The sequence below is a fragment of the Mustela erminea genome, chromosome 5 (assembly GCF_009829155.1).
Source record: "Mustela erminea isolate mMusErm1 chromosome 5, mMusErm1.Pri, whole genome shotgun sequence".
NCBI classification, from domain to species: domain Eukaryota; kingdom Metazoa; phylum Chordata; class Mammalia; order Carnivora; family Mustelidae; genus Mustela; species Mustela erminea.
In genome coordinates, this window is record NC_045618.1 from 69,301,915 (window position 1) to 69,317,709 (window position 15,795).

Genomic DNA, 15,795 nt, shown 5'->3' on the forward strand with positions numbered 1-15,795 from the left:
ACGAAGTGGCCAGAAATCTTTAATGAGCACAAATTTTTCATACTTTACACACATTCAGTGGCTTAAACTTTTCCAGAAATGTTTTATGTCTATGAAAGAGAGTATCCCTTAATTCTGTTGGGGGATAAAATGTGTGATGCTGATAATGAGTATTATGGGAAGTCAAAAAGGGAAGAGAAATTATTCCATTGCTTTTGCATACCCTGAACTCTTTGTGGCAACAACTGAAGCAATGAAAGAGAGAGTTTCATGTGGTCCTTTGGCACTTCAAGGAAATTTTATAATGTGATTCTTTACAGAGCCTGTCTAGTCAGGGGTCATCACTCATCCAGTTTTTTTAGCTCCTGCCACTTAATGGTCAATATGGAACTTATTCTCTGGTGACAGAACGTGAGAAGTGGGCATAATGTCAAGGCTTTGGCAGTTTCCTTGAATTTAAATGGGGGAAAACCAGAGACCTAAGAATGTGGCCCATTTTGTTCAGCACTGTTGATTTAGTAGAGCACACTTTGCCAAGACTCTAGTGTGGACTAGGCCCAGCGTGGTGGGTCCAAGCTGCAGGGCAGAGGAAGTGCATATGGGGAGATAGGGTCCATGTGTTTAGTGGAGCCAGGTTGTAGCAGGGCCTTCAGAGCTGCACTAAGGATCAACCAGGCTTTGTCCCAGGAGCAGTGGGCAGCTGCTGATGCTGTTAGCAAGGTATTAGACGTATTAACCTGGAACTTTTGCCTTGGTAGAAGAGAAGTGAGGATGGGATAAAAAGGGAGGGATACGAGAGAAGCTGTGACTGAACCTAGTAAAGGGGGTTGGTTATAAAGCTCTCCATGACTGGGTGTCTGTTCTCCTTTCGCCGTGAAGCTTTCCCACTCTCCTTGTTAAATGTCCTTTTATATGCTCTTACCACCTCCTGTATTTTTCCATTCAAGCAGTTTATCACAATTAGATTAAGTTCTTTACAGTGTAATCGTTATTGAAACACCTGTCTCTTCTGGTAGTCTGCGAGCTCCCTGTGGTCAGGAGCTGCACACTGTTGTTGTGCCCAGGGCCCAGAGAGTCGCATGCAAGTATGCATCAGTGAAGGAAAAACATTGAGTTGGTAAGCTGCAGTTTCAAGCTGAAATGATGGGATGGAAAGCATAGTGCTGTCCTTGGTAGGTTTAGAGAAGGTTGGATGGAAGGTGACTGGAAAGTGAGAGGTAGTGATGTTTCCCATGGAGTTTTCTCCTGCTGGTTAGGAATACATCTGAAGGCTCTCCCCCATTCCTCACCTATATCTCTGGGCTTGGGGGATAGTCTTCAGGTGTATTTGTTTGGAGATAGTAGTTGAAACCAAGAACTAAGTTCAATTTGCTGAGGGAAAGAATGTGGCAAGAAAAGGCCAGAAGGCCAGGGGTTAACCTTGGAAGGTGATTTCAGTTAGGAAGTAGGTAATGAAAGGGGAAAAATGAGTCATGGAAAGAAATGGTGCAAGGACCAGAGAGGTGAGAGAGAAACCAGGAAAAGTCAAGGCTACAGAAGCAATAAGACAGAATTGGAAGAAAGTAGGTACTGAAGAGTGCCAGAAGCCATTGCCTTGTTAAGGCTAAAGGACCTAGAAAACTCCAGTGGCTTTGGAAGTGGTTCGGGAAGTAAGGAAGAATCTTTGGGAGGCCACAATCAATAGTGAGAGTGGCTACTGAAGGCCTAGACTGTGGGCCACTGGTAGTTAGTCAAAGAGTGGGAGAGATAAAGAGCGGTAGCTTTAGGATTAAGGATTTTAAGACAGCAGAGATCTGTCTATGTTTGAAAGCATCGAAGAAGGTGTCAGAACTAATAAGAGAGGGGAATGTGGGGAGGGAGGGAAACTTGCTCTTCACAAAAGTGCCTCTTCTGGGCCGCTAGATATTTTTCATTGTTAGGCAGTGACCCGTTTTAAGTAAGTGCAGGGGTTCAGGTGTGTCTCCACCCCTGTGCTTTCCATTGTGCCCCATGGGAGTTAGGCGTGTTAGGGAGTTAGATCTAGAGCTCAGTATCTGGGGACTCCAGGATGTGCTGAGGGTACAGTGAGAACTGTCGTTGATCTGTTCTGTACAGTTGTGCAGGTTTCTTCAGATTTATGCTGTAACCTGAGTGCAGACAGCGGGGATTACTAACATTCAGAAAGGTCAACATTGTGCTGTTTTCATGATTGTGACGAGTAGAACATGCACATGGAAGTCACCAGCTGCTACGGAATACTGGAGAACAGCTCTTTGTAGTTGGGAGGGAGTAAAGGGGATATAAGCAAAAAATAGTAAGTCTTCATGATAAGAAACAACTATGTATGATCACATCTATATCAAACTTTATATGTGTAGGTATGCAGAAAGTTTGCATAAATATGATAGAATAGTATGGTTATAAAAATAGTGGTTGGTGGTTATCTTGGAGTAATTACAGATGATTTACTTTGTATTTTTTTGTGCTTTGAGCTGTTTTGTGCTTTTTGAAAATTTAAAAATATGCATGTGTGACTTATATAACCAGAAACAAAAACAACAGAGCTGCTTTTGTTGTGTGGAAAACAGCTTGTTGAGTGAATTGTTGTTTTTAGAGGTAAGTCAGAAAAGGGATTAGAAATTTTAGCCTTTGCTGACCAGGGGAAGAGAAGACTGGGTACTTTTCCCATTGCTTTGTTAATATTGCTAAATGCAATGGGAAAGTCAAAGGAGGTGGATTCTGACAGTTAGTTTCCTGAATTAGGGTCCAGATCTTAGCCCTCTCCTAGTACATCACCTCACTGGGAGCTCCAGCAACTGTCCCAGACCGAGGGCTTTTTCTGGCAGGGGCTGAGTTCTGAGTGTGCACCTGAGACGACCTGGAGGTGCTAGGGAGCTAATGTCCTTTGTAGTACCCTCAATGGGGGGATAGATGAGAGTGGGCAAATATTTTAGCTTTCTTGCCCACAGGCAGGACACATTAGAGGTTTTTACACATAGGTTCCAGGGGCCCCAGTGGCCCAGCCTCACCTGTCCATGTCCCTGTACCTTGCATTGACTTCTGTTCCTGTCTCACTCTCCACTCCTCTACCAGCATCTTGGAATCATCCTTCTCCCTAAATCCTTGCCTCAGAGCCCATTTCTGAGAGACACCAACCTGAGACAGGATCCTAGCACTATTTATCTGCCTCTTTCCAAGTCTGCGGACAAAACACTTGTTGCCTGCTTTCTTGCCTATCGAGCATGGAACAGGTTCGGGAACCTCCCAGAAGTGGTATCTGATATGAATACTTAGTATTTGCAGTGGTGAGAAGAAAGTGGTGAATGTTGACAAAGAGCCGCTTTCTCTTATTTCCCCACCCTGCTACAAGTGAGGAGCTTGTGATGAAATGACCCATAGCCCTGACTCATAGCCGTGCTTCACAAATGTGATGTAGGCCATCACCGAGACCTCAAGTGGCAAATTCCTTCATGAAGTTGTCTTTGAGCGACAGTGATCTTACCCACCCACTTCCCTCATCTGCAAGTCATCTTTCTGCTTCCTGAGCCAGATTTCAAAGGGCTTAAGCAGCTTTCCAATTTTACTCACACAGTGTAGTGTGCTGTTAGTCAGTGGCTCATGGCCTTGCAGCTGTCATTGACGGCGTGGGGTAGATTTCATCCTCCACTGAAGTATAGACCGATTGGCTATGTGGACCCTCCACCTGGGGGCTAAGCAGACCCGACAGCAAACTGGGATATTGCTGGGGTGAATGCTAGCTTTTGTGTGTTAGTGCCTCTGTCTGTGGAAGAGAAGCACCCGGGGAGGCTGCCTTTGAAAAACAACCTTGTAGGCAGCAGGCATCCCTCCCAGACTGTCTCCTCACACATCCCTGGCCCAGTTTCCTTGGATCAAGTGCCTGAGGCAGTGTGACTTGTTCAAGTGAGCCTGAGATGGAAACTTGATGGTTGTTGTTGACTTAAAGGTTCTTAGGAAAAGCCCAGTCTCATTACTTGGGGACCATTCTTTGGTGTTTTTCCTTTTCCTCCTTCTCCTCCTCCTCCTTCCTTTTTTTTTTTCTAAGAGGGAACCCCTCTATGGAAGGGTTTTTAAGCCACTAGACTATTCATTTCTTTCTTTCTTTTTTTTTTTTTTTTGATTTTTTTAAATTTTTCTTTTCTTTTCTTTATTTGACAGCGAGAGAAAGAGAGAGAGAGAGAGAGAGATGGAGATCACAAGCAGGCAGAGAGGCAGGCAGAGAGAGAGGGAGGAAGCAGGCTCCCTGCTCAGCAGAGAGCCTGATGCGGGCAGGGCTCCATCGATCCCAGGACCCTGAGATCATGACCTGAGCCAAAGGCAGAGGCTTTAACCCACTGAGCCACCCAGGTGCCCCTAGACTGGTTCATTTCTAACACAAATCTTAGTTTGTGCTTAGAAATCCATTGGTAGGAATTGAATGGCAATTTGAACTAGTGTGAGCAGAGATGAGATGAGATGGCATAGATACTAGCTATAACTCACTGAGATTGTGACCTTGGGGAAGCCAGACAGAGTCAGAGGACTGGAGTTCAGTTTCCAGCTCTGTTTCTTACTAGACTTTGGGCAAGTCATCTACTCTTACCACTTAAATAGAGTAATAATACCCATCTCACAAGGTTGGTGAAGATGAAAATAAATAAGAAGCACATTTTAAATCATACAGCCCTACACAGTTGTTAGTTACTTCTCTTTGTTTCATTGCTTATTTCAGCTGGGTTTGGATTGGGGTTTCACGAAAGTGAAAAGGAGATTATCAACCTCAGCTCTTTCTATATAAAATAAATATATTGCTTTATATATGCCTTTGTAAGTTATCTGAAATTATTTTTGGAATACATTAGAATATAGACCATGAATGAATGAATTAAATGAACAAGTGAATCTGTGGAGGTCTCAGTCTAGCCCTGCTTATAAACACTAAGTGTGCTAAGCAGACAAAGTCAGAAGAAAGATCTTAGCTTTAGTCCTTGCTTTAAAAATGGCACCATATTCTGTGAAATAATTGAACAGAAAAATATAATTCTTTTTCTCTTTTCCCAGTTCTGCCTTAAAATCATTAATTCCTTTCAAATGTATGAGCCAGAGTTTTAAAAAGAGGATTAATGAATATAAGAACTTCTGTTATTAACATTCTTCAGAAGTGAGTGGCCCTAACCAAAGTTCAATGGTCTTTTGGTAAACCCTGCTTCCTGTCTAAAAGAAAGGAAAATCAAATCATCAGCATAATAGAAGGGTAAATCAGATGCACATTTCCTTGAAGACGAGTTTTCCCTTCTTTTGCTTGTTTCTTTTTGCTGTTTGTACTGTCTGCACCTGCCTCACACCCAGAGAATGAATTTTATAGCCCTCAGGATGAGAATATCTTCACTTCTTCAGGTCACCTGCTCTGAAGGACTCAGTCAGTGGTTTGGGGAGAATGAGAAAAACATATTCTGGATTGAGGTTCCCATGGGTAGACCTGGTTACAAAGGTTTTGTTTGTACTTAACCCTCTCCATCAGGCTGAGGGATGCCTCAAGATGCAGTTGGAAGCCAAACTCTTTTGAGGGCGGAGAAACATACAGCTCTAGTTCCACCAGCGACCTAATGAAGTGGTTTTTCATAAGGTCACCAATGAGGTTTTCATTTAAAATCTGGGACTTTACTCCAAATGCCCAGATACTTAAATTCATTAGCCGTTTTCAAAGAAGCATGTGGTAAACAGGAAGTGCTCTAATGAAACCGGGCATACAGTGTCCACCTCAGGACCCAGGTCACATGAGAATTGAGTAGTTTTCTGTAGACTTTATAGAGAGTAGGGTATTAGGGATGAACTGAATAGGGATAAAAGGACAAAATCATTCAAAGCAATAGCCCTGAGGGAAAGTGGTGACAGCCGGGAAAAAAAAAAAAAAAAAAAAAAAACCCCAAAGGGAAAAAAAAAAAAAAAAAACAGTGGGATATTAGGTTTTTTAAAGAAAAATGTTTAACTAGCCTGTGAGTGTCACACAAGCATGTTTTAATTCCAAACATCTGAACCCAGTGTACATTTGCAAGCAATGGTGGGCAATGTGGATAGGTTGAAAGGAAAAAAGAAAACAGGTTGCATTTGGCTAATTAAAATGGCACATACCGATTTCTGAAATGAAATCTAACCATTACCTTGGTTTGAACTTGCAGCTCCTGGCAAAGTACAGAGGTTTGCAGTGGGGTAAAGTACTACGACTAGAGGAGGTGCAAACCAAACTGGGGGTCAGTCTGGAAGAAATGCTGTGGATCACAGAGGATGCCCTTCACCCCGAGCCCTATAGCCCTGAGGAGGTCTGCAGGTGTCTGGGAATTAGCCTGCAGGAGCTTCGAACCCAAATTCTGAGTCCAAACACTCAAGATGGTGAGTCTGCAGAAGAAAGTGAAGAACATGCTTGTTCCCCTACTCACAGCTGGAAAGATTCTAGTTTTCCCATGAATTTTACTGATTTTGAAGCATACTTGAGGGTATTTGAAGAATGTGTATGTTTTGGCAAACTTAATTCTCTAGATTCTGGGCTTCATTAAATTCATTGATTCATTCATCAATAAACATTTCCTGATCTGCCATATGCCAGGTATTCTGGTGAGGTAAAGGTGGATAAAACATGGTTCCTGCCCTCAAGAAGCTCCCACTTCAAGACGTTTCTCTTTCTTTTCCTCTGTGCATTTTTGTGATTATTATACTACGTGCACAAAAAAGTCTAGGTTGGAGCAGTGCTTATAACTGCTGAGACACCCCCTGGAACACCAGGAAATTCACTGCTTAGCTTAGAACTTGTTGCCCACCTTAGCGTGAAAGCTTTTTTCTGTTTGCCTGCTGCTTTCACACGATGTTTTCACAATGATAACATCAGATCCCTGAGATGACGGTAAATGTTGGAGGTGAGGGATGCAGCCCTGGGGTGGCTTCTCTTCTTAGAAGTAAAAGTTGTGTATCTGTGGGCAGTCACCACTGGGGAGCAGGGGCATCTAGCTAAGATCCAGTTGTCTCTGGAGGTAGAGTTGGGGTGGGAGCTTGTAAAGGCCGGCCTTCAGTTCAGTGCATTGCCCAAGTTCCTTAACATGGATGCTAGTTTTCTCCTCAGTTTGGCGTAATCCTGTGCTTTCCCTACTCCCTGTTGAGTCCATACAAGCACTCAGACAGTATTATCTTGGTTGAACTATTGTACTAATAATTGCATCTTGGTTGTGCCTCTGGACTTTTAATTCTAAACATCACTGCCCTATTCTGATGGGATCTTTACTTTTTCTGAATTACAGTTCCTATCTATCTTAAAAGTTCAATAGAATTCTTACCTTTTCCATATCCTTCTCAATCCACAGCTTGTTCTCTTTCTCTGTACCCATGTTCTTTTTTCTCTGCATCTGCATGTCTTTCCAACCTTTTTTTTTACCATTAAAAAAAAAAACAACGACAAGTTAATTTCCCAGAAAACCTTGGAAAACACGGAAGATACTTTCCTTAGCATAGTATATGCATTGCTATTTATGTATATATTTAAGGTTTCCCCCCCCGCAAAATAATGGTGCCATTGTTTTTATAAAAGCGATGCATGCTTAATCTTACTCCTTCATCTAAAATAACTACTCTACTAACCCACTTGCAAATAATTTACTTACTTTGTACTTACAAAGTACTCACTTTGTTTGTACTCAATAAATCTATGTTGAATGAATGAATCCATTTTATAATTCTGTTATCCTTTAAAGTTTTCTTCCTCTTTTACTGTTGGAATTAGTAAGTTAAAAACCCAACTGTGAACATAAATCAGTCGGTGGAGTTCTAGAATCTCCTAGATTCATGTCACTTGATTTACTTTCTGAATCTAACTTTAGCTAAATTTCCAGCTGAATTCTCTTGGCACTCAGCTTTTACTTTAGGGATCAAGATCCTGTTGTATCTTTGCCTTGTTCCTTCTGAGTTTGTGCTTTGGTCTAAGACCTCAAGAAAACATTTCTCTTAACCCTTTAGATGGTGCGATTCTTACTAAAGGTGGTGCTGCACTTGGATTGTATGAGCGGGTACAGAGATGACATAGGACCCCAGCAGCAGACTCTGGAGGGTGCCTCCGCCCTTTATCTGGATGCATACAGTTTAACACACTTAGTTTCGACTAGAACTAATTTTTCTCATCAGGGAGATCCAGGCCTTTCTCAAAGGGATGTGGAATCCACTGTTCTCTTTCAGCCAAAATTGGTTTCTTTACCTGGTTATGAGTGTGAGTTGGGAGATGTGGACCGTGAGGTGACAGTGTAGGGAGAGATGTTTACAATCAAACTGTGGCTCACAGCCTTTGCTAAGCCAGCCAGACTTCCAAAGGCTCATGGACAATTGTTGTTTTCTCTTTCCAAATTTCTAATAATTAGATTTGGAAGTGCTCAGAGGCCATTAAAATTAAACACACAAAGGAAAACCCTCAAATCCTTTAGACATTGTTTAGAATGGCCACAGTCCATTGCTAGGAACTGGCGAGGAGTAATTTAAGTAGTAGTTGTCAGGCCTTTCCGACAGGTAGGAAGAATCTAAGGGTGTGATATGGTGTGTGGGTTTCTAGAGGCTCAGGGGCCAGGCTGATTTGAGGGAGGGGAGGTGTCTCCAAAGGTGTGAACCACGAGGAAAAGACGAAGCTGTGGTCAGAAGCAGGAGAGGTGGGCACATATGGCTGGCACGGGGGTGGGCCTGCTGGTCAGATGCGCTGTGCTGGGCTGGACATGAGTCTCAATGCTTAGATTAGTAACTGCCTAGGACCATGGGTGACAAAAGTGCTGGCCAGTTGCCGGCTAATTTGTTTGGATCCTGTGATTTCCAAAGCCATGGGCAATAATCAGGCTTTTGAGCAAGCACAGGGCGCTGTCACTGACTGCTCTTTAGGAAGACATCTAGAGTAAAAAAAAAAAACAAAAAAACAAAAAAAAAGTGTTGTTACTTGCTTTATGGTTTACATATTCCTCTTCACTTGCATCATATAGTTTGAATTTCACAACAACTCTGGGCCACATGGTTATCTTCATTTCATAGGTGAAGAAAGTAAGGTCAGAGAGGTACAGGATTTGTCAGGATTTACAAGTTAAGTGCTAAAGCCAGATCCCAAATCCTTCTTTTCTGATTTAACCCAGTTCTCTTTCTGCTATTCATTTTTTTTTCTTCTCAGCATATTAATAAGCTGGCCTTAGCATCCCTGCACCCTCAGATAATATTGACTTTATTTTGGTTGGCCCTAATTTTTTTTTTCTTGAAACCAGAGAGAGGTGATGAACGTAGGTTACTTTGTGGTTGAAGAGTTTCCTTTTGGCTCTTTCCCATTCTGGTGCTTTGGTCTTAGGAGTCTAAGATCATGTGGCATCCAGTAGCTTGCTTAATTTAAGGAGCAAACTCAACTTAACCAGAACGTGCATGAGTTGTATTACAGAAGAACTGCGAGAAGTGCTGTGGAATTTCTCATCTGATAGAAGTGTGGTCCTCATAGATGATCTCAGTTAGGCGTAAGAAAAGTGATTTGTTTTTATGTGATGGAAACATATAAAGGTACTTCATAAAATAAAAACAGTCAGTTGGTCAGTAATCTCATTTTCCAATTAAGTGTTCTCAGATATTAAGGAAATTGATTTAAAAAATAGCTTGTAAGCTATCAGGCACTAAATTCTATTACCTCAATGCATTTAATTGTTCTTTAAGAATTTTGGAAGAAAAGTTTTCTATGAAGAGTCTAGAAGAAACGCCAAAGGAAAATATAGACCTTTCTAGAGTTTACAGATATTGGTTGAGCAGAAGTCCTTAAGATCTGGTGATGGACTTCCAATAATGCCAAATAAAATGAATCCTTCAGTTTTGTTTGTTGTTTTCATTTTCACAATATAATAGATTCTTATGAAACAAAGTATTGAAAGGATAAATCAAGTAACTATTTTTGTTATGCACAAAAGATATGCTTTAAGTTGTTTCGGAAATCAAGTGTGGGGAAAATTAGCTTTCACTTAGTCCTTTTCCCTTTCCCTCTCTATCTGGCCTCTCTGTTTGTTGCTCAGTTCCTGTTGACTTCTTGACTATCTGGCCACAGAGGGCAGGATCATGCCAGGAGTAAAGGGCCTTTATTTTCCTGGAAAATAAAACTTTGATCTCTGATCACTTGGGGATAATGCTTCCTTTGTGGGTTTTCCTCTTCTTTCAACTGTGTGCATTATATACCCCTATTCATTGGTTTGCCTTCCCTTTTTGAATGTTTAAGGAACTAAACATGAATGTGAACATATCTTATATATATGATTTTAAAGACATGACATCTTAAAACTCTCAACTTCTGTAGGAACACCCAGTATCCTTGTGTTGGAGTCACACCAGTGATCTGTGTTGTGTACTAGCCAGTGCCTGTGCCACTGACAGGAATTTCCCCCTAATGCCACAAGGCTCCTGAACCACCCTGGAGTCACAAAAGTGGGAGAATTCTGGAATTTTCATCTCCTTGGCATGAGACTTTTAAAAGAGCTAAGAATGAAACAAATTCTGAAGGTACGTTTTGAGGAGCAGTTGACCCTTACAGTAGTCTTAAATATATTTGGCCATCTTGAACTGAGACAGAAGGAATCTATGAGCTTGACCACCTCTTCATACTCTGTACCTTCAAACCCTCAAGTTCCCCAAGTATCTCATGTTAATGTGATTTGGGCACGGCTGGCAAGAGAGGATGACGTGTGATAGAGAGTTGTTAGATCAGTGAGACTAAACATTGACCTCTGTCCGACACTCTGATCCTCTGTGTTGAGGATGAGTGTTTTCCTCTCTCTAGGAAGGTCATCCTTGGGTCCCGAGCCCTTAGATTCAGGGAGACCATACCTGGTATGGGGAAGGCAGAAGGGGACATCTACCTGCCTGACAATAGCAGACCCATGGACTCTGGTGACTTACAGCTATGAAAGCAAGCTGGAAGCAACTTTTCCAGCTTCCTATGAAACTCTCACACAGTAGTTACTAGAGTAGCATTTCCCAGAGATAAACCCTTGAAGAGTCACAGCAACTAAATATGAGCCACGAGGAATCATCTCCGAGGATTTTTGTGCACCTCTGTATTTCCGTGATGACTAGCACATGTTCGCTGAATGAATAAGACTGACTTAAATGAATCTTCTTCTCTCCATATAGAGAAGCAATAGGTGGAGGCCAATTCAAGGAACTCAAAGTCTAAATAAAGGGTGTTATATCTAGCTTTTAAAAAAATTCTGTTCATCCTGTATTAATAGTAATAATGGTATTAACAACATCTAACACTGAGTACTTACTATGTTGTAAGCACTTACACTATTCTAAGTTCTTTTAAAATATTTGCTGTACTTGTCCTCCTGTTTAGAGTACCTGCATGAAAGTCCTTTTCCAGGCTGGAAACTGGTATAAACACCTTCAGACACATACATTCTAATCTTGATGCCTTCACCCTTAACATGGTCCACCCCACCCTCCTAATTTGTTCATACTGTTGAGATATGACAATCAAACTCCCCAAATTAGGCAGCTCCTGGGGAACAAATAATTTTTTGGTAGATGTTGTTTTTGTTTGTTTGAAATTCTGTTTAGAAGAGAAATGCAGATACATTTTCCATTACAATACAAATTAGGCTTGTGCTCATTGACATAACTGTTAATAATGCTGAACATTCCTTTTTCATTCTATAAACAAAGAGTGATATCAATATTCTGCAGCCAACAGAACATTCTGTCTTGCATCTCAGTGTTTTTGACAGTGGTCTTTGAATTCACACCGGACTTTCCTTAAAACATTTGAAATCTCTGTAAGTGAAATAGAGCACAGGCTACATAGATTCAGTTTAGAGGAACATAAGGGATAAAGATTGGCTTCAGATGATTTTGCTGCTAGGAACATTTGTATGGTAGGTTTCAAGATTTTGCTATTTTACAGATGAGGAAACTGAGGCACAGAATGGTTAACTAGCCCAAGGTCACACAGCTGAAAGTGGCAGAGTTGGGATTCAAGCCCATGCAGTGATTCCTAAGCCCTCCATGTAAACACTCCCTTTTAACCACTGATGTGGGGCTATATCAGGCTTTTATCAGAGAAAGGGTTTTATTATTTAGATCTGACCACATGTAATAGTACGAGCTGTTTAAACAGTACATAAGGAGTTAGAACCTGAAGTGGACAAGAAAGACAGTGAGGCAGTGATGATTGATGTGAAGTGGGGAGCAGTAGGGACAAGCAGGAACCCATGAGGATGACCAGAAACAGGAGTTTCACCACCTCTGGGCCTGCAACTTTGATGATACCAGTGTCCTTCGGGGGAAGCTGAAAATGTACTTGGCCCAAGAGTCAGAGAGGCTGAAAGGAGAGTCAGTGGGATTGGGACGGGGGTGCTGTGGACCGAAATGCTGCTCCATGCCAGTGAGGTGAGCTGGCAGAGAAGTGATAAGGTACTTGAGCTGCTGTTGCACCTGGTGTCCCTGCTTAGACCACTGAGGCATGAAAAAAAAAAAAAAAAGCCTTTCATCTTTCTTAATATATTTTTTTATTTGCTTGTTTCTCCTATAACCACTATCTTTCCTGGTCCCGCCAGCTACCTTCTTCATCCCATCTGCCTCCTTGGCCTTGGCATTGCTGGTGCCCCTGGGCTGCTCAGCCCTGACTACCACCTTGGTCCCAGCCCTGCCAGCCTCCTTGGGCCTGACCTTGTAGTTCCTGGCTACTTCTCAGCCCATATGCCTTTTTGACTCTGGTTTTGCAGGCCATGCCACTCCTGGCTGCCTCAAGGGAAGGGAGAGGGAGGAGAAGAAAGGAAAAAGACAATTTCTAAACTTTTAAATACGTGTTTTTCTTAAGTCTAGGATATGTGACTTGACATTACTCAGTATTCCTTTTGTTTGAATCTATCATGGATGTATCTCTACCTTCAGAGAAGTGAAATCAGCAAGGGGTCAGGTGTGAATTTACTAGACCCTCTGTTTTTTTTTTTTTAATTTAACTTAATTTTATGTTTTTTTTTTTTTTTTTTCCCAGTGATCCAAAATTCATTGTTTATGCACCACACCCAGTGCTCCAGGCAATACGTACCCTCCTTAATACCCTCTGTTTTGAGAAGAATGAAGCTTCTGTGGGTAGGAGGACAGCTGATGTCTCACTGTGTGCCATGTTGCCCCTCTGCTGCTTTAGATTCAGAAAACACCTTGTATAGTCTTCATCTACCTAAGAGGACAGAATCTTGCCATTCCTCTTTTACTTTTTTGCTATTTTTGCTTTCATTTTCACAGTTTTAAGTTTCCATGAAAGTATTTTCTTTGTATGCAAAGCTGCTTTTCTTATAGTTAAATCTGTTTATTTTGGTCAAAGTTACCATTTCCTGTATTGAGGTTTTCAAGCTGATTATGCTCTAGTAACAAGACCAAAGTCTCAGTGGCTCGACCCCTGAAAAGTATCTTCTCTCCACATATTCAACTCAAGGCAGCAGAGGATTCTGTTCATCTGAGACATACAGGGACCCAGGCGTGTCAGGGGGGCAGGGGGAAGGATGGGGGGTGCGGGGGATCTATCTCAATACATTTGTCCATAATTCCTGTGGCCAGAGGAGGGGAATATTGCTAATCACTCACTGGCTTTTAACATCCCCTAGGGAGTGACACCATCACTCCTACGCTCATTTCATTGGCTCCAGTAAGGCATGTGGATGTGAAGAACTTCAAGGGGGTGGGGAAGTGCAGTTTGTTTTAACATGTGTTAGGAGCATGGGGAACATGTTAGAGACATCCCTAATGACACCCACACTTCCCTGTGCTGTGTAGCTCTGAGTCTCATCCTATCAAATCTTAGTGATGAGAGCCAATTTCCTTGCTCATGTAAAATTATGAAACTGGCCTTTCTTTCCAGACATCTGGGACAATGAATATTGTTCTTGACCAAATTCCAAGTATTTTCACTTAAAAATTAGACATACTGTGATCTCTTTTTATGTTGCGCATTTCTCTCACTGGCATTTTATCTGCACTTTGGTGAAATCCTTCCTAGTTCTTGGCTTGTCACTTTCTCTCTTGTCTTGTGGAGTTCACACAGACTCTTTTCAGAAGACTGTTTTTCTAGAGTCTTAGGGTATGGTCCAGGAAAACATCTCTTGTTTGAAATCAGTTGTGTACCTCCTATGTCTTTGTTATTTTTCAAAGCACCTAGTTTTAGGTGGAAGGAAATGTCCTAATAAGAACTTCTAAATTAGAAACTGTACTTCCTCCTTTCCACATGAATTTGTGTCCAGTTTGTTTCCACACAGGTCTAGAGAAGTAACTAGGTATGGATCTAGGGACTTTGAGCAGGTTATTACCAAATTTTAATATTAATGACAACAAAATAATGGCCCATTGTGTCTATCTAGACCTTCATACTTTTAGCCTCATGAAATCTTGATTGATCTTTATTTGTGCTGCAGATTTCCTGATGAGAGCATGACATGGGACCACTTTATGTTCAAGGGCAGAGACATAGCATTGCTTGTTTTTTTTTTTCTCTTAACTCTTGAGGAAGCTGGTTCTTCATATTGTCTTCAGGCAGGAATGGGGTGGGAGACAACACAGGAATGAGCACCTGCAGTCCGTTCGTGCTGCTGGGAAGCCTTAATTCTAGCAAGGGCTATTGATGCAGCAAAAAAGACCGGAGACCTCCTCCCTGGGAATAGCAGTAACATTTAGTCTTTTAATGAGAAACTTTAAAATGTTCTAAGAACAAGGAATATAAAATTCTACTCGATTAACCCAAAATAGCAAGGTCTATACTTCCTTTCTGTGTTTTAGTCCAATAGGGAAAGGGGGCAGAGAGGATGCAAATCAAAAGGGAGCTGTCAGACAGACAAAGAAAAAGGGGAAAAGAATCTGATAACGGGAGAGAGACTAATGTGTACAGGGAGCTGGCTTATGAACAAGCGCGTAAACACAAACACAGAGAGATCACAGACCCACTCAGGCCTGCGTGCATTTACTCCCCACGCTGGGCCACAGGGGGCTAGCTGCGTAAACATGTGCGTAATCGCGGGCTTCTGTGAACCAGCATCCTCCTCATCTGTCTCTGTGGGATATGACCGGCTATGTTGCAAGCCCCTGGAGAATAGGAACACCTCATGAGATGTTTGTGAGAGTGCGCCCCTTTTCTCTTCCCTAATACCACACCACATTTTGGAAAGCCCAGCTGTAGTGTGGGTCTACTGTCTTCAGTACTTGCCATGAGGAAATTAAGGGGAGGGTCCCATTTAGCCTGCGTTGGAGCTCCCTCACTCTCCTCCTTATGCCGTGTCCAGGTCACCTTCCTGGTCTGAGATAGTGCATGCATCCCTGTCAAAAGCAAGCTCTGGGCAGCGGCCCATGCAAGCAGGTGGGTTTTGCATGGTGGGTGACAGAGCTTCTCACTTGCTTAATCTCTTCCAATTTGGCAGACTCCTACTTTTGATCATAATGGCAAATAATGAGTAATATGAGTAAATAGGGGTAAATTTTTATTTCTTTATTCAATAAGTACTCAAATGAAGGGCAACTATCCAAGCACTGTGCTAGGGCCTGTGATCAGTAAGGCCAGCGTAACCCAACAATAAGATAAATGCTGAAGTGCTCTGATGAAAATATACTACTTATTTCTCAGATAAACACAGAGTTTCCCTTTGCCTCTCCTTGTCCTTTTTGCTCCCGTATGTTCCTCCTCCCCCACCCCCCGTAATTCAATTAATAGAAGATAGCAAAGACAAGAGCTCATTTCCATTTATGCTAAAATATTAGGACAGGCCAGCTCTAGGCAAGTGTGACCCTTGTTTTCCATAGTTCTTCATTCAGCTCTGCATT

The 15,795-nt window shown here is 42.0% G+C and overlaps 1 protein-coding gene across 9 annotated transcripts in view; it reads left to right on the top strand.

Annotated features, from left to right (window-relative positions):
- Positions 1–15,795, top strand: part of GALK2 (galactokinase 2) — a 112,052-nt gene that overhangs the window by 76,499 nt on the left and 19,758 nt on the right. For all 9 annotated transcript variants that reach the window (XM_032343665.1, XM_032343668.1, XM_032343667.1 and 6 more), the window contains one exon: positions 6,135–6,345. In XM_032343665.1, coding sequence (XP_032199556.1) covers positions 6,135–6,345 — 211 coding nt within the window. The remainder of the gene's footprint in view (positions 1–6,134; positions 6,346–15,795) is intronic.